Source organism: Myripristis murdjan, chromosome 1, assembly GCF_902150065.1.
Source record: "Myripristis murdjan chromosome 1, fMyrMur1.1, whole genome shotgun sequence".
In the NCBI taxonomy this organism is placed as follows: domain Eukaryota; kingdom Metazoa; phylum Chordata; class Actinopteri; order Holocentriformes; family Holocentridae; genus Myripristis; species Myripristis murdjan.
This window is the reverse complement of record NC_043980.1, coordinates 5209428-5229770: the sequence shown is the minus strand read 5'-3', so window position 1 is coordinate 5229770 and position 20343 is coordinate 5209428. Positions and strand designations below refer to the sequence as shown.

The following is a 20343-nucleotide window of genomic DNA, read 5'->3' as shown; positions in this document are numbered from 1 at the left end:
GTTCATCCGTCCCCCTCCGAACACTTCCATCGATATTTCCCAGCTCATATAAGTCGCCATGCCGGAGATGATGGCCGCGTCCAGCGCCGCAAGTGGAGGCAAAAACAAAGGAGGGGCGTACGTGGACCGCGACAAGCCGGCCCAGATCCGCTTCAGTAACATCTCCGCGGGGAAAGGTACACAGCCGATAAACCGATAAACTGTTTTCTGGTTTTCCTCCACCACCCGGACCTGAACCACACCCCCCGGGTCAGCTGCACCCCCCGGGTCAGCTGCACACCGGCTCGGGGATGCTGCTGGCCGTGTGTCCGGGCGGGGCAGGGCTCAGGTTAACACCGACCAAAACCCCGTCCGGAAATCTGACAGTTTAACGGGGCCTTGACCCTCAGCAAGCCCACAAACCTGGAAAGAAACTCATTCAACACTTTTTACAATTGTTAACAGCCACACTTACATCCGGCATGCATTCAGTACATCATCAAGCTGTATTTTTAGCTCTAATTGGATTTAAGTTATGCTAATAGATTGGCACCGCTTCCTAGGTAATGTACCGTGTTCCGTTTGCTGCCAACGTTAAATGCGTACAAAAGCTAAGATTTTATTGAAATAAAGTGTTACCTGTGAGTTTCCTGCCTGCCGAATGTACCACAGGACTCTAAAGATTCGTGTAAGGGTCGAGGGTCTTTTACACTGTCAATCTGCGTTTGCCGACGTGCACGCCAACATTAAATTCACAGATTTTTAATTGGACCTTGGAGCGAGAATCTCAGCGTGCTACCCTGCAAGATGCTCGTGACTCATCATAATAGCAACATTAGCTGCAAGTGCAAACGGTCAGGAGCGAAGTCACTGTGGCCCAAATAAGTGTGTAGATGCACAGTTAGTGAAGAGGTCTCATGAGATATTAGAATGTAAAACGAGTTATTTTAAATGAAACCATCAGCAGATTTATTTCACATCCATTCAGTCCTAATAAGTTTTTTTTGTGTTTATCTGTCAAGATTTTCCACCAGGAAAAATCATGTGCCTCTTGAATGCAAATTGCATGTGAAAGGAAGATGAGACCAGCCTTGGTTATTGAAAGTTATAATAATTTGTGTCCACTTTATTAGCTCTATTATGTAGTGGCAGCCAAAAATGCTTGTGTGCTCATGTAAATTAGCATTCTAATATTTCATACATTGCAAGGAGTGGATGCTCATAAAGTGATGCTGAGTGTCAGTGAGTGGAGGTCGGCTCTGAGGTGGTACTGATGGGTCCCCTGTGTGTTTTGCAGCTGTTGCAGATGCCATCAGAACGAGCCTGGGGCCCAAAGGCATGGACAAGATGGTCAGTAACAATCAGCTGATGGTGTTTCAAATGAACGTCACGCAGCTCTTTGCTTTCACGTGTTTCTGAGTACGAGTCGCTGTTTGTTTCAGATCCAGGATGAGAAAGGTGATGTGACCATCACTAACGACGGAGCGACCATCCTGAAACAGATGCAGGTGCTCCACCCTGCAGCCAAAATGGTATGTTCCACCACAGAGTGAAAACACACCCACACCATCTCCTCAGTGTCAGACTGTAAGCCTGTGTGATGAGAGCCTGGTAAAGAAAATGTAAAATTTAGAACATCAGGTTTAAAGTAAGTAAAGAGTAAAAACCCATTTACTACAGGCTTACAGTTGCTCCTGTGAGTTTTGCAGTGTAACTTCTAATGTTTAACATTTATTCATTCATTTATTTTGTCATAAGCTGAGAGAGATGAAATGAACTGCTGTCCTGCCTAACAGAGACACCGCACACAGCCATGACATTAAAATGTTTGTGAAGGATTAATTCCTGGAGGAGGCTTCCATTTCTTCCTCTGGGTGTCAGGCAGTTGACAGGAAGCTGAAGCTGCCACACTGCAGCACTAATGTGAAACACTGAACTCAGGTGCATTTAAAATAATGGTAAGACAATCTCGAACTATCTGTGTTTCAGCTGGTGGAGCTGTCCAAAGCCCAGGACATCGAGGCCGGTGACGGCACCACCTCGGTGGTGGTGATCGCCGGGGCGCTGCTGGACTCCTGCTCCAAACTGCTGCAGAAGGGTGAGTGCTGAGAGACTAAAATCCAAAATCCAAAAAAGAAGCTGTGTAATAAAACAACCTCATGGAGGAGGAGGAGGAGTAGAAGTTTCAGTTTGTATCCTTGGATCAGCTGGGGAAATGTTGGTGGGGAAAGTGATCTAGAACAGCCCGGGCGGTGCTTCCTGGACCCCGTCCCTAAACAGTGTTTAGTTGTCGCTACACTGCCTTTAACATTGTGAGCCACAAGGTGGGATCTGTTAGGAATCTGCTGTGTTGCTTTATGGCACAAACCAGCAAGAGGATGCTGTTCTTCCAGAGCAAGCGGAGCTAAAGCTTTCAGGGTTTTGGATGAGAATAAAGGTCATCAGGCTGGTGAGTGCATTAAAACAACATCAAAATAAAACGTCCCTCTTGCTCAGGCATCCACCCCACCATCATCTCGGAGTCCTTCCAGAAGGCGGCGGACAAGGCGGTGGAGGTGCTCACGGCCATGAGCACACCGGTGCAGCTGAGCGACCGCGAGACGCTGCTCAACAGCGCCACCACGTCGCTCTGCTCCAAGGTGGTGTCGCAGTACTCCAGCCTGCTGGCGCCCATGAGCGTGGACGCCGTCATGCGCGTCATCGACCCGGCCACCGCCACCAGCGTCGACCTGCATGACATCAGCATCATCAAGAAGCTCGGGTGAGGACGAAGGGGCCTCAGTGACCGCTCTCACTGTCGGACCCTTTTCCGTGTCAGAACAGAGAACAGAACTTAGTGGTGATTTTCCATCCTGAAAAGCTCAGACCAGAATTTAAATTTCATCTTTAAAGACCTTGTGCTAAAATCCTCCAGTGTGCAGCTGCAACAAGTGTTTTTCATATATCCATGAGTAACATAATAAACTGGCTGCTAGTCTATTAAACTACAGTTTCCTACCAGCCTCATAGATTTTTAGAGGCGTTTTCGTTCTTTTTAGCCACAGTTTTTTTGAAATAACACGATAAAAGCAGCTTCTGTTTATACATAATTGCACATTTTTCATTTTGCCGGCACATTAGGAATTTTTCAGGACTTTCCTTTGCTCTGAGCCTCTGTTTCTGACCTCTTGCTTGTTTAACCAGGTAGCTAACTAACATTTTGTGAATATGACCTCCAGCAGATGATTACCTGCCAAAGGTTGCTGTTAAAGTCAATAAATTTGCCAAGTTGCCACATTCACGTTTATCAGAATTTGGTTGGTATGTCCTGTCACTTTATACTATTGTATTATAAACCAGGAGTGTGTATATGTGTGTGTGTGTGTGTGTGTGTGCTCAGAGGGACCATTGATGACTGTGAGCTGGTGGACGGCCTGGTGCTGACCCAGAAGGTGGTGAACACCGGTGTGACCCGTGTCGAGAAGGCCAAGATCGGCCTCATCCAGTTCTGCTTGTCGCCTCCCAAAACAGACGTGAGTCACCAAATAATGAACACCTAGGAAACACAGAATTACACGACTCATTACAACAAAAGTTATAACTCCTCTCACACCTACAGTCCCAAAGTAAATCAAGCAAAACTTGATTGCAGTCAGAAATCGGTTGTTATTCTCTTGTTAAGTTTTTTTTTTTTCTTTTGAGGTAAATTAATTTTGTGTGACGTCATTCTGTGCAGAAGAGCAGATTGTAGGGCGTCCTGGTAGCTCACTTGGTAGAGTGCGAGTCCTTACTGCAGCGGCCTCTCTCTCCTCAGCCTTTCCTGTCTCTCTCTCCCCTCTGTGGCTATTAAATAAAGCAAAAATGCCAAAAAATAAAATAAATAAAAAAGCAGATGGTAGTCAAAGGTAAAAAGGTTCATGTAGGCCATTGACCAGGAGATAAAACTATCACTGTTGCCTTACAAAGTGTGTGTTTGCTTCACATTCCCAAAGAGTGCATGTGTAGTATCAACATAGTTCCTGTTCCCTGACTCATGTAAACATTTTCATCTTTACCTGTTAGCTGAAACCGGTAATGGATCATAACGGATGTCTTTACTTTTTGTAAGCTTTTATTTTGGTAGCAGATGAATTCCCAGTGATCCCCAGTCTCCAGCTCTGTTTCAGACTTTCTCTCTCCTGACCGGAGCTGATCAATTCTGTTTTTTGCCGTCCAGATGGACAACCAGATTGTGGTGTCGGACTACGCCCAGATGGACCGCGTGCTGAGAGAGGAGCGCGCCTACATCCTCAACCTGGTCAAACAGATTAAGAAGGCCGGCTGCAACGTCCTGCTCATCCAGAAGTCCATCCTCAGGTACTGATGCAGGCTTTTTATGAAATGACAGTCATGTGTCCCACCATCAGCATGACAGAGGCTCCTTCCTGACCATAGCTACCTCAGTTCCTGCAGTGGGATTTTATTTTATTTAGCCTTTGTTTTTTATTCACTTAATCGCTCAGCATTCTTTTTATCTGTAAATCATGGTTCTACCTGTGCATTGAGTGTCTTTCTGTGTGCACATTTTGTAACTGAAGAACGGTACATAATATTGAACCTCCTGCCACATGATAAATAACAATTAGATAATGGAGCACCTTGCCACATAAATTTTCATATTAAAGAGGACAAGATGATTTTCCTGCGGCTGCTGCACCTCCTTAATGCTTGGAGATACAGTCCTTATTAATACCACTCATGTAGTATGTTAAGTAAACTGTCATAATGAATTAGCTTATTTAATTGCCTCTGTAACATAATTACTTAAATTATACTAGCGAGTTTAATGTGTTGTGTTGCTCATGATGGGACATGAAGCAGCTCATGTGCCTGATTCTTCAATTTAATGTCTTGATTTTTGTTTTTGAATGCATTTCCCCATACATAGTGATTATGGTTATGCTTGATGTTGATGGGTATGAGTATAGCAGAGGGAGGAAGTCAACAGAATATGTACTGATATCCTCTGACAGAGACGCTCTGAGCGACCTGGCCCTGCACTTCCTCAACAAGATGAAGATCATGGTGGTGAAGGACATCGAGAGAGAAGACATTGAGTTCATCTGCAAGGTGAGATCCCGGCCTCCTCCTGAATCGGCCCAAGTCTCTTCAAAGTCCGGATGCTGATGAGAATATTGTGATTCGGGGCTAAAATCACCAGGATTTCCTTCTTACCAAATCCGCTGGCTGTTCTGTATTTGTATTAAAGCTTTTAGAAAAGAAGAAGCAGTGGACAGAGGATGACATCAAAACTTCATTTAATGATTTATTTACTTATTTATTTATTTCATTTACATCTCTTTACACAGCAACACTTTCTGTCTTTGACTTTTTAATCTCAGAATTTTGAGTTTTTTGCTCATAATTTTGTGAGTTTTTTTTCTCAAAAATTTACATCTTTAATCTCAGAATTTTTTTTTTCTCTGAATATTACTCCCCCTGTCTTGGCTCTGTAATCCTTTTCTCCCTTCAATGGCCCTAATACGCCTTTGGAAGGATAACATGATATTATAGACAAAAAGAATCACCAGCATCACTTTTCTGATTCTCACAATCTTCAAATATCTTCATTAGTGGTGCATCTTTTTGTCAGAAGTTCTCTCAGTTCACTTTTTGTCATACTTTCCAGTTTGCACACAGATGTAAATGTTAATTGTAACACTACCTGTACAAAATCCCTGTGCTTCACAAGCAAAGTGGCTTGAGCGAAATAGAATTCTAATGAAGTCTCTCTCCTCCACCCCTGCAGACCATCGGCACCAAGCCCATCGCCCACATCGACCAGTTCACCCCTGAGATGCTGGGCACCGCCGAGCTGGCAGAGGAGGTCAACCTGGACGGATCCGGCAAGCTGGTCAAGGTGAGCCGAGCCCGCTGGTCTGCAGCTTAGCTGATGCTGCACACAGCCACCTCACTGATTTCCTCACGTGAATAGTCAGTCAGTCCCCTTTCTGGCAAACAGCCACCCTGCTGAAGTGCTCTTGAGCAAGACGCTGACTCAGCTCCTCTGTAGCCGAGCCTGACCTGTGACCTCTCTGTGGAGGAGTCACTGACATCGTGACAATGATGGATCCCTTAATTTTTCATCAGTCTGAGTCTGTATATTAAAGGAACAGTCCACCCAATATACAAAAAGATATTTCCTCACTTATCCGTGTTACAGTCTGTCCATGTCCACGTTCCTCAGCAGGAAATAGTTCCCATCAAATCTATGGATGGATAGATTGCATAGATTCTAAGTGGGAAAATATCTTTTTTATACTTTGTGTGAACTGTTACTTTAAGCTCATGACTTTCTCAGACTGGATGTTTTATTCATATAGCAATTTTAAAAATCAAGGGTGCTACTTTTTTTTTTTTTTTTCCACAGCTGAAGACAAAATGATTTGAGCTTTGTTAAGAAAAAAAATCATGCATGTGGTTGTTAAATTTAGCCTCCAGTAACCCTGCAGCGTTGCTCTGCAGATCACCGGCTGTACCAGCCCCGGTAAGACGGTGAGCATCGTGGTGCGCGGCTCCAACAAGCTGGTGATCGAGGAGGCCGAGCGCTCCATCCACGACGCCCTGTGTGTCATCCGCTGCCTGGTCAAGAAGAGGTCAGTCACAAGATTATTCTGATTTTTTTAATCATTGTTTTGTGATTATTTTTTTTTTGAATCATTTATTATTGAATCAATTTATGTAAAGATATTGGTATCTTAGTAAACTAGAAGACTTAAAGAATCTGTTGGTACCAAGCATATCATTTTTGGTTGTCAGCAAGGAGACTAAAAATGCTCCAAAGTGGCTAAATTTTGGGTAAGGAAAATCTGGCTGCCATTTCCAGCGGGGTCCCTTGACCTCTGACCTCCAGGTCTCTGAATGAAAATGGGTTCTTTCTCTGGGCAGCCACGGCTCTCCCCTTTGCAGACACGCCCACCTCCTGCTAATCCCATGCAGTTTGGGCCCCAAAGCCTGCAGTCCACATGTGTTCTTGTGGCCTGTTGTAAAATGGTGTGTTTGTGCAGACTGGGGCCTAAACAGTCTTGGAGCTGCATCAGTTGGGTGGAAGTTGGCGTCACTGTATAAAATGACCCATTGTGACCTCAAGTATAATCACAGCCTCATGAAACTTTACAACCACAAACTAGAGGATATATAATATTGACTGGCAAAACTTGTAGAATTGCAACACCTATTGAGATGACACCCAGGTATTGTGATTATTTCGAATCAGGAGATAAACATATTGTCCCAGCCCTAGAAAAGCCCCCAACTCCCAGTAAATGAGCTAGTAGCCATTATTCTGCTCCTAAATTAGCCTTTGGATTCAGTCCTTGGCGTGGAGCAGTTTTGTTGATGTGACTCTTGTCCTCCTCCACGGTCCCTCAGGGCTCTGATCGCTGGTGGCGGCGCTCCAGAGATCGAGCTGGCCCTGCGGCTGGCAGAGTACTCACGCACACTGGCCGGCATGGAGGCGTACTGCGTGCGAGCCTACGCCGACGCCCTGGAGGTCATCCCCTCCACTCTGGCTGAGAACGCCGGTCTGAACCCCATCTCCACGGTGACGGAGCTGCGCAACAGGCATGCGCAGGGGGAGAAGACCGCCGGCATCAACGTCCGCAAGGTCAGTCCGCTCTCCTCTGTCGTGGCCCTACACTCTGTCACCTCGGTTAATGTTTGGCGTGGGGTTGGTTCAGTTCACAAAGTGACAGAACATCGAGGAGAAGAATCTGCAGGTTATGGCATATTTTTTCAAATTCCCACAATTCAACATTTTACCTTGAAAAAAAATGAAATCAAGAACACAAACACAACAGACTGCATATGGATTATTCTTGCATATGGATTATTATTATTATTGTGGTTGCTGTAACCAATTGAATTACTACCATAATGACATTGTCAGCAGGTAAATGTTAATGTCGCCCCGTATTCTTCAAATTCGAACATACATGTCAGATCATTTGGAGTCTTTGATTCCTTGGTTTTAAGAAAGGTTGAGCTTAATATCGATAACATCATTTGAGACTAGATATCGCCTTGGACTTTAGAGATTGTAATGTCATGATATGGCATAAGTGTGTGTCTTTTCCTGCTTTTAAAGGCTGCATTACAGTAAAAGGGGTGCAGACTTCTCTTGCCGTTCTAATATTTTTGTCTAGATGCTTGATCATAATATCCACATTATTAATGATTGTCTATCAAAAATCTCCTGCATAAGTGAAGTGTTATGAAAGCACCAGTAGTCATCCTAACCATAACGTTGCAATATCGATACCACAGTATTTGGTCAAAAATGACGTGATATTTAATTTTTGTCCATATCGCCCAGCCCTAGCCTCTACATTGTTTATTATCTCCCAAGTCACTAGTCTGCCAGGCTCTTACACAGACTCTCTTCGTGCTGCTTTTTTGATTTTAATGTTATGTTTAATGCTTGTATATTGTGCATTTTTATGTGCTGTGAGCCAACTTGCCCAGCACCAGAGTCTGACATGGCGTCTTGTGTGTGTCTCAGGGTGGCATCTCCAACATCCTGGAGGAGCTGGTGGTTCAGCCCCTGCTGGTGTCCATCAGCGCTCTGACTCTGGCCACAGAGACGGTCCGCAGCATCCTCAAGATCGACGACGTGGTAAGAGGCCGCATCACAAACTAGCACTCGCTGAAAAGACCAAATCAGGTTGCAAGTGCGTCTTGAAAAACTGCACTTTGCACAGGCAGCAGGAAGATCAGGGAAGACAAGCCAGGAATAGAGCTTAAAAAACAAAAACAAAAACAAAGGCGGGCACATGACAAGAGTTCCTTTAATTATTTCCTTTTTAGTTTGGTTTGTCTGGCCAGGTGAGAACATGACCATCTGAACACCAATTGCACCCAATCACTGCAATTAGAAAATGCCCATTAGAAGCTCTTTCAATTTTGCTTTTGAGGCAGAAATAAATGCAAGAATCCCTGCAGGTTCACTGTAGATGCTGCCTATCTCTGAAAGATGACTTGTGTTTCTTTTTAGTGACAAAAAAAGTTGGATTTCCTTTTTGCTCCTCCAAAATTTGTGTGCATTATATGTCATATCGAGGTCCAGTTGAAAAAGGGAGTGTGTTTGTTTTGTTGCAGGTGAACACTCGGTAAGAACTTCAGTTTGTCCTGAGCCTGCTCGTATCACGAGGGATCACAGCACTCTGCCTGCATCTGTCTGTTCGGATTTCCTCTGTAGTTGTTACGTTGCATAATTTAATAAAGAACACATGTTTTTTTTGACACTCCATCTCTTGCCTGTGTGATTCTTTTGCCTCAACATGAGTTAACAAATCATGAATCATGTCAAATAGAGTTGGACTGATAAATCTGTTAGTGATGGTGTTATGCTGTCTGCTTCACTACCATCACTACGATTTCAATAGTGCAGTACCTCAATGTATATGGTTTATATAGGTATACTTTTTACATATTCTCAATTTCTTATTTCTATATATGGATTGTAATATTGGGATTAGTGTGCATATTTTCACACAATGCACTTTTTCAAATTTCTAATGCATGTTTTGATGTTTCTTCTATAATTTCACTAGTAGTGGATCAACACAACTGCTTTAATACAAAGAATTTCTTCAGTATTTTAAGTCTAAAAAATAATTAAATGGTGGAGAAATAGTATAACCATCATTTTGAAACAAAAATAATCATGTGCTGGCTGTAAACTACTATATAAAAATACTGAGGCTGGCATGAAAATATTGTAGTTAACCCCAATCTCAAATAGAAAATGGACACTGAAAATATTTATTTAATTTGTCATATCTAATTTAATATTCTGAGATCATGATGGAAAGTTGCAGCTTGTAGCAGGGAAATGGGACAGTCATAATTCACTTATTCTTTTTTTTTTTTTTTTTTTTTTTTACAAATTTAAAAGTATAACATCATAAATTAATTGGTGGTACTTTTACTTTGAAAGCTGTTGACCAGCAGGCCCTCTCACTTCCTTCACAACCGCGAGCCTCGCCTGCTCGCCGTTGCTAGGCAGCGCACCTGCCGCCTGGTTAGCTTGACGCCGGCTGGCAGAAAGCAGCTTGTCTCTACTCGCTCAACTTTCCTCATTAATGCTTTAAAAGACGGTGAAACCATGGCGAATGCCCACCGGACAAACGTGCTGGTCACTTCGTGTCTGAAGACGCCGGTAGACCCGCACACTAAAGTGCCGTTAGCTTTATACGAGAGAGAGAGAGCCCTGCCGTACACCGCGGCGGGACAGATGGACAACCGGGACTACGAGAAGGAGGTAAGACTCAAAGCGGACAAAATCCTTAGACAAGAATACTGTCAAAGTCCCGTTTGTTTTGCTGCCAGTTTTCAGTGTTTCAAGTTTAATAAAAAGCTGGTTAAACTAGCGACAAACTACAGTTAAATACCAGTGAACAGGCAACTGCGACGGCCTGATAGGGAGCCGGGCGGCTGGGTAATATTCAGAGGTAAAGAGAAAAGACTCGGATATTATCTGAGATTTAAGTCGTGAATTTACGAGAAAAAAATCTGGGAAATTCTAAGATTAAAAAGTCACAAATTTTAGAGAGTTAAACGCCGAAAGGCAGCTTTTCTTTTACCTCTACATTTCAGTTTTTTTCTTGTAAATTTACCACTTTAATCTCAGAAAATATCCTAATCCCCCGTCCGTAATTTGTTCCCCTACAATGGCCCTGATATGCCATAGCTTACATTTGTCTGATACAGGTTTATAAGACATACATGGTGAGTGTGGATCATCTGGATTAATAGTGGGTTGACACTGTGGGTAACCTGAGTTGACACTGAAGGCAGATTTTGCATTGCCTGCATGATAATCATAATGTCCCCTTTTGGTCAGCATAGCTCAACTCAACTTTATTTATAGAACACCTTACATACAAACATGCAGCAGTGCTTCACACTGCAGGATTAAAAGAACACAAAAATGAAATAAAATATAAAATAAGATATAAACAACAATAACAAATTATTGCTAGGCTAAAAACTACAACAATAAAAACTATAACGTGTTAAAAACAAATAAAAGTCGGTGAAATAAAATAAAATAAACACTAGGTGAGTAAATAAATGTGCAAACCAATGATTAAATTGCAAAACCAAGGCTGTACGTTACTCCAAAATAAAAGCCAGATTGAAAAGAGTTTGTTTCCTTTTAAAGATATCGAGCGGGCTTGCCATCCTGATATCCAACTTCAGTCTGTTCACTAAAGTCACAGTTGGAACTAAGCAGATACAATTTCTGATGTGATCCAGTCAAGAGGCCTCTGACAGTTTTAGGTCAGCCCGTGTGGGTGCTGCAAGGGATTTGACCTGTATAATTTGTTGGCCTTACTATTTTCGGCCTCCTGCTTTGACTAGATTACCGGACATCCCAGTCACATCATAATCCCAAATGCATCATTTCCCTCTGGATGACAATCCTGCTTTCCCTCCCATGTCCCCGACAAGGTAAAACCGAGGTTGACCTGTCTGTTAAACAGCAGATGATAATAAAAGCAGCGATGGAGGCAGACATCTGATGGAAGGTGTCAGTGGAGCTCCTGTGCTTTGTTGCACGGCCGCCATATGGCCAGTCTGACAGCAAGATAATAGGCTTAGGCGTGGAGGAGGCCTCATGGCAGGGCAGGGTGGCCCAGGGGAGCTGGTGGTTAGACTCACTGTCCTGGAACCAAATGGTCCCAGTTTTGGATCACCCAGGAGAGTGTAAAGCCCGCTGAGGTCTCCTTGAGCAAGACACAGTATCGCTGCCTGTTTGAGATACAGGCATCCTGCTTGAGGGTTGGGCAATATTGACACTGTGATATGATACTAGATAGGCTGGTATGATATGACATTATATATTGTGGGGTTAGAGAAGAATGTGTATCAAGATTTTCCTCTTTATTTCTATTGATGATGTCACCAAAGCTACTTTACAGCATTATTTTAACGTTATGTCATTGAGTCAGGGCTCCTCGTTGTCTCACATCATTACTACACACGGGCTCAAATAAACAAACATGGCGCAGCGTGACAAAGAACAAAACTCCCTGCAGTACTCTGATACAGAACAGGAATCAATTCAACCAAGACACGATGAGGGACTTGTACCTAAAAAGGGGGTACTTCTGTTGTTTGCACGTGGTTTAGATATAAGAAATCTGACGCCAACCAGAAAACAGTGCTTTGCAAAATACACTGCAGACCGGTTTCCAGCGTCGGATTCCAACACAACAAACCTTCTCTACCACTCCGAGGTGAACCATGAGAGGCGGTGCAGGGAGGGATAAAAGATGTGAGCCAATGGAAGACAAGTGCTGAAAACTCAGTTCTGTTCAATGTCACTTGCAAATACAAGGAGAAAAGAGAAAGTGAGAAAGTGCCTTAAGAATCATTAAAAATGAATCATGATGCTTGTAGTTATTTTGTATAGACAATTTATTTCATCACATTTACAGAGAGCATATTATATCGCGCTATACGTCGTTATCAAGATATTAAATTATCCATATTGTGATAGAAGATTTTGTCCATATTGCACAGCCCTAATACGAGATCATCTGGGATTTTGGATCTTATTTTTGGATTTGGGATTTGGGATCTTAATAAGTGAGTTCATGTTATTGTTATTTCTCTCTACCTGCGTGGTCATCATATACATATTACTACTGATGTTTGAAAAAAAAATCTCATTGTGTAAATATTTTGTGAAAGCACCAGTAGTCATCTCTACAATATTGTCAACAGAGGTATTCAGTCAAAAATATTGTGGTATTTGATTTTGTCCATATCTCCCAGCCATAGCTGTAAATAAGGAATATTTTCATTATCAAATAATCTACTGATAATCATTTAGTCAATAAAGTATAAAAAATAAAGCCAAGGTTTGATGGGAAATGATCTTCAAATTGCAGCCTTAGTAAAACCTAATATCAACCTAATATTTACTAATATCAAGTATGTGTTGGCCAGGATAACCTCATGGCTTGTGTTGGTTTACAGCACAAAAACATGGAGCCAACCCCCTTTGATTTTATTTTATTTTTTCAGATAGAGTATGGGAACTCGGGCTCTGAGTTCAGCGACGAGGGTTCTCCAAGGAGGAGCCGCCCTCTGAGGATGAAGGACTACAGAGTATCGGGAGACCGCATCAATCTGAGTGAGATATTCTTCTCCAACGAGGAGTACTACAGCAAGCTGGAGGACCTGAAGAAGGCTCACCTGCGCACCATGGCCGAGCTGGAGGGCATGTACCGCAAAAAGCTGCAGCTCAAATCCAGCGACCCCTTGGACACAACGCTGGAGGCCGGCAACAGGCGAGTGGCTTTTTCCTCATCATTACATATCTGGTTCAAAGACATGTATTGCACTGGGTCTCTCTGTGTATTGATGTGTTTCCTTTAACCCAGATGTCTTCCAGCTGTTCAAGGCAGACAGAATGCTAAGCAAGGTAGTGGGGCAGACCATGATCTCACTGGCCTGTGTTATCTGGCCTGTATGAAGTGCTATAAGAAACCATGGCCAATCACAAAATTAACTAATTCTGTGAACTTTTTCCGCATTATTTCTGGCATTTTAAGTCTCATCATTAAGTCTCATCATTAAACTCTTTGTTATGTCAGTGCCACACTGTGAGAACAAATTTTACATAGGTTCGGTGCTATGTCATAGTAACACTGGACCATTTATATTTCTCATTAGGCCATTGTGGGCAAAGACCAGCCCAGCAGCTTCATACCATTTGAGGAAGGCTCACTCTGCTCTCGAGCTCAGGGGAGGCTCTGAACAGGTGGGCACATCAGACGAGGAGGGAGCTGCTGCTAACTATGTGGAGAAAGGCCTGCTTTCCTCACCAAAAGAACACATCAAGAACATGTGGAGGGACTTCAGGCTGTCCCCCAACAATCTTCACCTGTCCTCCTCCTCGCTGCAGAGCCTCCCAGGAGACCAGAAGAGGCGCAACGGCTCCAAGGGAAGGGTCAGGAAGAGGGACATTTATAAAGACTTGGAGCAGGACTCTTGGAAACACAAAGTGACCGTTCCAGAACCATTCCAGATGATGCTGCGTGAGGCCGAGAGACGAAGACGCGGCATCAAGACGCGTTCAGAGATTGAAATGGAGAATGCAGAGCTGCGACGACAGCTGGAGGAACTGACAGAGTGCCAGCGGAAGTTCCGCGCCAGTCCCGTCCCAGCGCACGTTCACCTTCCGCTTTACGAAGAGCTGCAGGAGCGGGATGAGGAGCGCCGGCGAACCTTGCGAGAGCGTGAAGAGCAGCATCTTCGCACTATTCAGAAGCCATTCAGCTTCCTGGAGCGTGAACGATTGAAAAAGGAGAAGAAAGAGGAAGAGCTCCGCCAGGTGCAGTCTGCCCAGGAGGAGGTTAAACCCTTCAAGGCCAACCCTGTGCCCAAGGCAGTGTATATTGCTGCATCTGGGGAGCAGATGAAAGAGGAGCAGCTCTATCGTTCCATCAAGATGCAGATGAGAGCCAAGGAAATGCTCTGCAGTGCTTCGATGCCTCCCAGCATGCTGGCGCGACGACTCAGTGAACGGAAGACCAAAGACACTGCCACTGCAGCTGAAGGGGATGAAAGCTTCTCCCACAGGCCCCAGATAAACAAAGACGTACCTGACTTCAGTGCCAGTTACCGACGTTTCCAGAGGCAACTTGAGAGTCGGAAGGAGGTGAGACCCGTGACTGCATGCGAACCCTTCAATTTAAGAACGTCGCAGATCCCCTCACACCGTGAACGCATTCTGGCCGACATCGAGAAGGAGCAGTCCAGCCCTCGGCCGGCACGCTGGCCCTATTTAAGCCCGAACACCCGAACGCCCAACTCAAGCCTCTGCTCTTCACTCTCGAGCAGCCTGGAGCTCCTGCCCACCAAAGCCACAGATGCCACCAAAAAGCGCCAAGAGGCTGTGAGGTATCATCCTAGGATGCCAAGGGCTCATATCTTTTTAGATGATGTAGTTGGAGCCTCAGAACTCAGATGCCCTGTTTAGACATAGTGGCCTGTACAGTCTTGGTTTGACTCCCCACAGGATGAAAACTTTTATGGACCTCCTTTCCCCCAGTTTGCTTACAACCCCAGACCTTCTAAAACAGTGATTTTCACCTGATAGCCAATCATTGTACCCAAATCCCCAATACCCACCCGGCACACCATTCTCCCACCCCATCCAAGTCCCTGGTCCAAACCCCTCCATCATGTTTGACCAGATTGTCTCCTTGAGTAGAAAGGTGCTTGAGCAGAGGAAGAAGGCTGAGGAAGAGGAGGAGACGTGGAGAGAGAGACAGAAGCAGAGGGAGAGGAAGCTGCAGAAGTTGGTGCTGAAGCGAGCCCAGGCCAACGACCCCCATCTGGCGCTCTCGCAGGCCCAGCCAGCCAAGCTCAAAGAGTTCAGGTACTACTGCTCCTGTCGAGGATCTATAACCTCTCACCCCACTGAAGTCACTGAATTTATGTCTTCTGAAAACATGAAAGTTACAGTTGATAACTTGAAATCGCAATCAAAATACTTAACATGAACTCCCAAGACAAACAGCACATGCCCCAATAGTTCCCTCACACTTACTTGTATTGTCAAAGGAATTAAAATCAACCTGGTGATTTGTTGCTCTATTAATTAGGAGAGTAACTAAACCCTCAACCCAAATCTCTGTGAAGCCTGACCTCTGATGGTGAACAGTGGGGTGTCTGGTCTTTGGGTGTAAGTGACAGGTACTCTGTGGAGACCAGGCACCCTACTTTTCACCTGTAGAGGCCAGCCTTCAGAGATTTGGGTTTGGGGTTTAGTTAACTCTATAAAACAAACATAATCATGAGTATTTAACTTGGAATGCAGCACCCCATGCAAACATCAGAAATATGTAGATATTGCTATAATATATGCAGCCCTGTGCACACATTTCCTAAAAAACAATTTAGGTTTAGTGTTAAACAGGGTGCTTAAATGGATTCAAAGCAATTTGACTGAGGATAACAAAAAGTGACTTATTCATTTGAAACATACTTGTGGCAAAGTGTTTTATGAATAAACTTGCCAAACTTGAACTACTAGAAATAGCAAAGTGTTTTACATGCCATATCAAGTTTGTTGGTGTTTGACTTCCTGGGAATCAAACCATATATTCCATTGAAGCCTGTTGGTTTTTAAAAGCCATGACAGGAGTGTAGTCCAGGTAAAAATCCATCTGGATATCACACTACTCAAACTTTTTTTTTCTGTTTCTGTCATATCAAAGATCACTTAATTTTGAAATCACATTGTGTCTCACCTTAATTACTTAGGTGCAAAGAATGTGACAATATCTTGTATATATCTAGATTAAAGTTGCAGTACCAATACTCTCTAATTAAGTACAAACAGGTTCTGATGAATTTATATTTTCCTGATCTTGATTTCTACATGATACAAGGTTTTTTGTTAATGGTGTTTTTAAATTATATTGTTGAATTTTGAACATGTTTCGAGGGCCACCAGACAGTGTCACTCATTGATCACCTGATTACCATGTAAACCTTAAATTCAATTACAAAAAAGGAAAGCATAAAAATGACAGTATTTATTTCAAACTGCAGCAGTAGCAGAATCGAACTGGCTAAGACTGAGGGATGTTAAGGAAAGGGAAAGTCATAATTCCATGTTACATGCAGGAAACAAGACCTCCTGCGCAAGAAGGAGTACCGGCAGGAGATTAAAGAGATCCAGGAGAGGGTGAAGGGAAGACCACTGCTGTTGGAACAGGTTGCACAGGTGAGCAAGGACCTGATCACCGCTGAGAGCGTCACACAGACGGAAGGAGCTAGTAGTTTACTGTTTAGCCTTCTGAAGGTGTTTTTTGGTGTTTTTAATTACCAGAGTGACACACCTGCTCTCACCCCCCTCTAACATCTGAACTTCATTTCTATGTGAGCACCCATCCTCATCTGGAGGTACACACAGGCCTACTACTCAAGAATAGGTGTACTATTGGGGTTTCAGAGCAATACTAAGCTGATAGAAGTAAAAACAAATTAACTGATTAGCCAGCTAACAAATTAAGACTGACTTAGCGTTGAAATGACCCCTGCTGTGCATCAAACAGAAAGTCAGATGGAGCCTATGCCAGCATACATAGGGCAGAGGGCAAGGAAACGCACTGGACAGGTGACCTTTTCATCACAGGGAAGACACAGACAGACCTACACATTCACACCTAGGGGCAATTTGTCCAGTTCACCTGACCTACATGTCTTTAGAGTTTGGGAGGAAACACGCAAACATATTGAGAACAGGACCTTCTTGCTGTGAGGCAACAGTGCTAATCACTGAGCCACTGTGCCGCCCTAACAACATCCTAACCTGTTAGATAACCAATGAAATAGAATCAAACAGAATAAAATAAAATAAAGGTTTAAAGGAAAAATACTCTTAAACACTGTCACACTGTTAGAGGACAGCTGAATTACTGACAGAGCACTGGATTTTTCTTTCAAACTAAACAGCTGTTTTGATGACCATGGCACAATAACAGCTGTTTGACCATGTGTTTTGATAACAGAGGAATGCCAAGCAGAGAGCAGAGAAGCGCTACACAGACAAGCTGCGGAGCTGTGATCTGACTGAGGACTTCGTCAGAGGCAAGGTGGCCAAATCCCAGCAGCCAGGCAGATCGGGATCTGCACGGAAATCCTCTTTCTCCAGCGACTCCAGACTGAGGTTCACATCTGCATAAAACACAAGTCAAATCCAATGTGTTCTTAGCATTTTAAAGCTGCACTAGGCAACTGCACGTTTGTGGCTCCAGATGACAGCAAGAGGTAACTCTGAGAAAGTTGTAGCTTCAATACCCACAAATCCTGTGAGGGGACATCAGTAAACTGCACACAGCTTGTTCATGTTCAGCAACACAGCTGATCTGTGTTGCTTCATGCCAAAGGACACCAAAGGGACAAAAGAGGGAAAAGATTAGATTACTGATTGCTGCTGTTCAGGAGACACTTTGTTTTTCAGTCTTAGGTTTCACATCCTGTGGGTGGAGAAGTGTCTACATCCGACACCAGAGAATAAATATGGGTCAACCGGACGAATCTCATCGTAGTCAGGCGTGATGGGACACTCTTCTCACCTGCAGGCACACTTTGCAATTATGACCGACAAAAGCAGTGAATTTCTATAGAATTAATTTATGATATAATTTGACCGGCTTGTCACTTTGAGTGCGATCAGGCCATCGTGACAAGAATGAACGCTGCTAAACCAAGCAGCATCGATCTTTGATGTGATATGAAAATATATCCATCTGTGCTGGCATGTCAACAAAGCTGCCTCAGTTTCTCTTCACCAAGACGTCCTCACTTTCTTCTATTCAGTTTTAAATTTTAAATCTGTATGAGTTCAGGTGTGCGTGACTTGTGGAATCCAGCATGCATGTGCTAAACTATCTCAGCTTGGATTAGCATTGCAATCTCTGGTGTGGCAAAACAGAGCAAAACTTTTTTTGTTTTTTTTTTGTTTTTTTTTACTATTTTTGGTCAAGGAACCACATCATTTCACTCTGCTGCTGCTCGCCGTGTATCAGGCCTGCAGCTGATGACCTTGTCAAATTCTACTTTGCAAAACTCTCATCATTTTAGCCCAGAATCAGAATATTATCATGACCCTCCGGACTCTTAAGAGTCATTGCTGTGATCTGTTCACAAGAAAACAACACTTATTTTGGTTTTTTGTTTTTCTCATTAGTTTCTGAGTTTTTTCTCAGAAATTTGCAACTTTAATCTCATCAAATTTCTGAGTTTTGTTCTTGCAAATTTGTGACTTTACAATCTCAGAGTTTTTTGTCATAGATTTGAGTTTTTTCTTGTAAATTTATCACTTTAATCTCAAAGAATATCTGATGAGTACTTACTTTAATCTTGGAGTTTTTTTCTCGGAATATTATCCTCCTCTCCCCCAGCTCCGTAATTTTTTCCCTTACAATAGCCCTAATACACTGTCATATTTTCAACAAAATAAACTTACAATAGCTGCTGGTCTCAGCCAAAAACGTACCTAGTGCAGCTTCAACATCTATGTTATTAATGTACATTCTTTCTGTAATGTAGTATTTAGTCATTTAGAATAATATTCAATCACCCTAACAGTAATACTAGTACTACTACTAATGATAGTGGTACTGTTTTACTGTCTGTAAAGCACTTTTAAATTTTGTTTTGAAAAGCATTCTGAAAAGGTTAGGTTTTGTGAATCATTCAATTACAGATTCATGGCAAAATAATAAACACAGAATAATAACACAGTTTTGTAGCGTAATCAGCACTCCAGTTGGAAAGGATACTTTGGTGATTGTGTTTTTTTTTCTCTTTATTTTGTTAGTGACAGGGAGGAGGCAGATCTCGGATATGAACCTGTTCGCTTCAGAAAGGTCTACCTGGACGACGAAGACGTGGAGGCGGAGGAACCAGAGGAGGCAGGTGGCGAGCAGGACGGGGAGGACGCCGCTCATTACTCGGACGATCACCACGATTCAGACAACAGCTACCACTACTCAGACGATCACGAGGATTACTCTGATGACAGCGAGCATAGCCCTGCTCCAGGTGACAGGAAGCAGGAGCGTGATGTCATCAGATGGCGCCGCGGCAACCACAGTGACAGAAGCAGCCCGCGCAGTCGTAACAGTCAACGCTCTGACAGGGAAGACAGAGCGGACAAGGCAAGTGAGGAGGAAGACTGAACAGCCCTGCTCTTACCCTGTCAAAATGTCTCCAAACAGAGTTGTACAGTAGTAAATAAAAGCATTTTATATTATAACTCATGTACAAATGGACAGAAAATAAATGAGAACATGAAAAATGTATGTATGGATAGCCTTTAAGAACTTAAGGATGAGCGGTATTTATACTGTCAATATTGCAACAGCTATAGGAGGAGAAATGTTCCATATTTATTATTTTTGTATTGTAATGCCCAGCCATGACAGACAAGACAGTTTGTTTTCATACTGGGAAAATGTAAGACTTTTAATGTTTCATTGTATTGACTCTTCTTACCACCTGCAGCTGTATGTCATATTCTGTACTGTTTCCTGAATATATACACTCATGGTATTAAGGCACTTTGGGGTAAAAACATCCACTAAATGGCACATGACATCATAACAGTAGCGTCCCCCCCATCTGTAGTCATGTTGACATTACATTTGGCACATTTGACCGTCCACAATAAAGCCATTTAAACAAAAATCACATTGCTTATTTGTATTTTTATTTCTTACAAAGATGTATTTTTAATTTCTTATAAAGATATGCTTTAATTTACACTGCGTTGAAGTGAAGAGGAGCCTGTTGCTGTAACCCCTCATCCAAGGG

General features: G+C 43.2%; 2 protein-coding genes across 2 annotated transcripts; both read left to right on the top strand.

Moving 5' to 3' along the window:
• Positions 1-27: 27 nt before the first annotated feature.
• On the top strand, positions 28-9244 carry cct4 (chaperonin containing TCP1, subunit 4 (delta)). Its single transcript, XM_030056958.1, has 13 exons — positions 28-176; positions 1277-1329; positions 1422-1511; positions 1969-2077; positions 2476-2740; positions 3359-3491; positions 4175-4314; positions 4971-5067; positions 5747-5857; positions 6463-6593; positions 7369-7603; positions 8498-8611; positions 9094-9244. The coding sequence occupies exons 1-13, from the start codon at positions 59-61 to the stop codon at positions 9106-9108; spliced, it is 1611 nt and encodes a 536-aa protein (XP_029912818.1). The 5' UTR covers positions 28-58; the 3' UTR covers positions 9109-9244.
• A 739-nt stretch (positions 9245-9983) lies between these two features.
• On the top strand, positions 9984-20215 carry fam161a (FAM161 centrosomal protein A). The gene is made up of 7 exons (XM_030060389.1): positions 9984-10258; positions 13033-13298; positions 13684-14913; positions 15227-15394; positions 16648-16747; positions 17535-17692; positions 19349-20215. Exons 1-7 carry the CDS (start codon positions 10103-10105, stop codon positions 19707-19709), a joined length of 2439 nt encoding a protein of 812 aa, XP_029916249.1. The 5' UTR covers positions 9984-10102; the 3' UTR covers positions 19710-20215.
• Positions 20216-20343: the final 128 nt, after the last annotated feature.

Bases quoted from the DNA above. Each gene is read 5' to 3' on its own strand.
- fam161a (XM_030060389.1), top strand. From the start codon at position 10,103: ATGGCGAATGCCCACCGGACAAACGTGCTGGTCACTTCGTGTCTGAAG. The intron at 13,299-13,683 runs GCGAGTGGCTTT...ATTTCTCATTAG, and splicing joins ACGCTGGAGGCCGGCAACAG to GCCATTGTGGGCAAAGACCA. The intron at 14,914-15,226 runs GTATCATCCTAG...CTCCTTGAGTAG, and splicing joins AAGCGCCAAGAGGCTGTGAG to AAAGGTGCTTGAGCAGAGGA.
- cct4 (XM_030056958.1), top strand. From the start codon at position 59: ATGCCGGAGATGATGGCCGCGTCCAGCGCCGCAAGTGGAGGCAAAAAC. The intron at 177-1,276 runs GTACACAGCCGA...TGTGTTTTGCAG, and splicing joins TAACATCTCCGCGGGGAAAG to CTGTTGCAGATGCCATCAGA. The intron at 1,330-1,421 runs GTCAGTAACAAT...TGTTTGTTTCAG, and splicing joins CCAAAGGCATGGACAAGATG to ATCCAGGATGAGAAAGGTGA.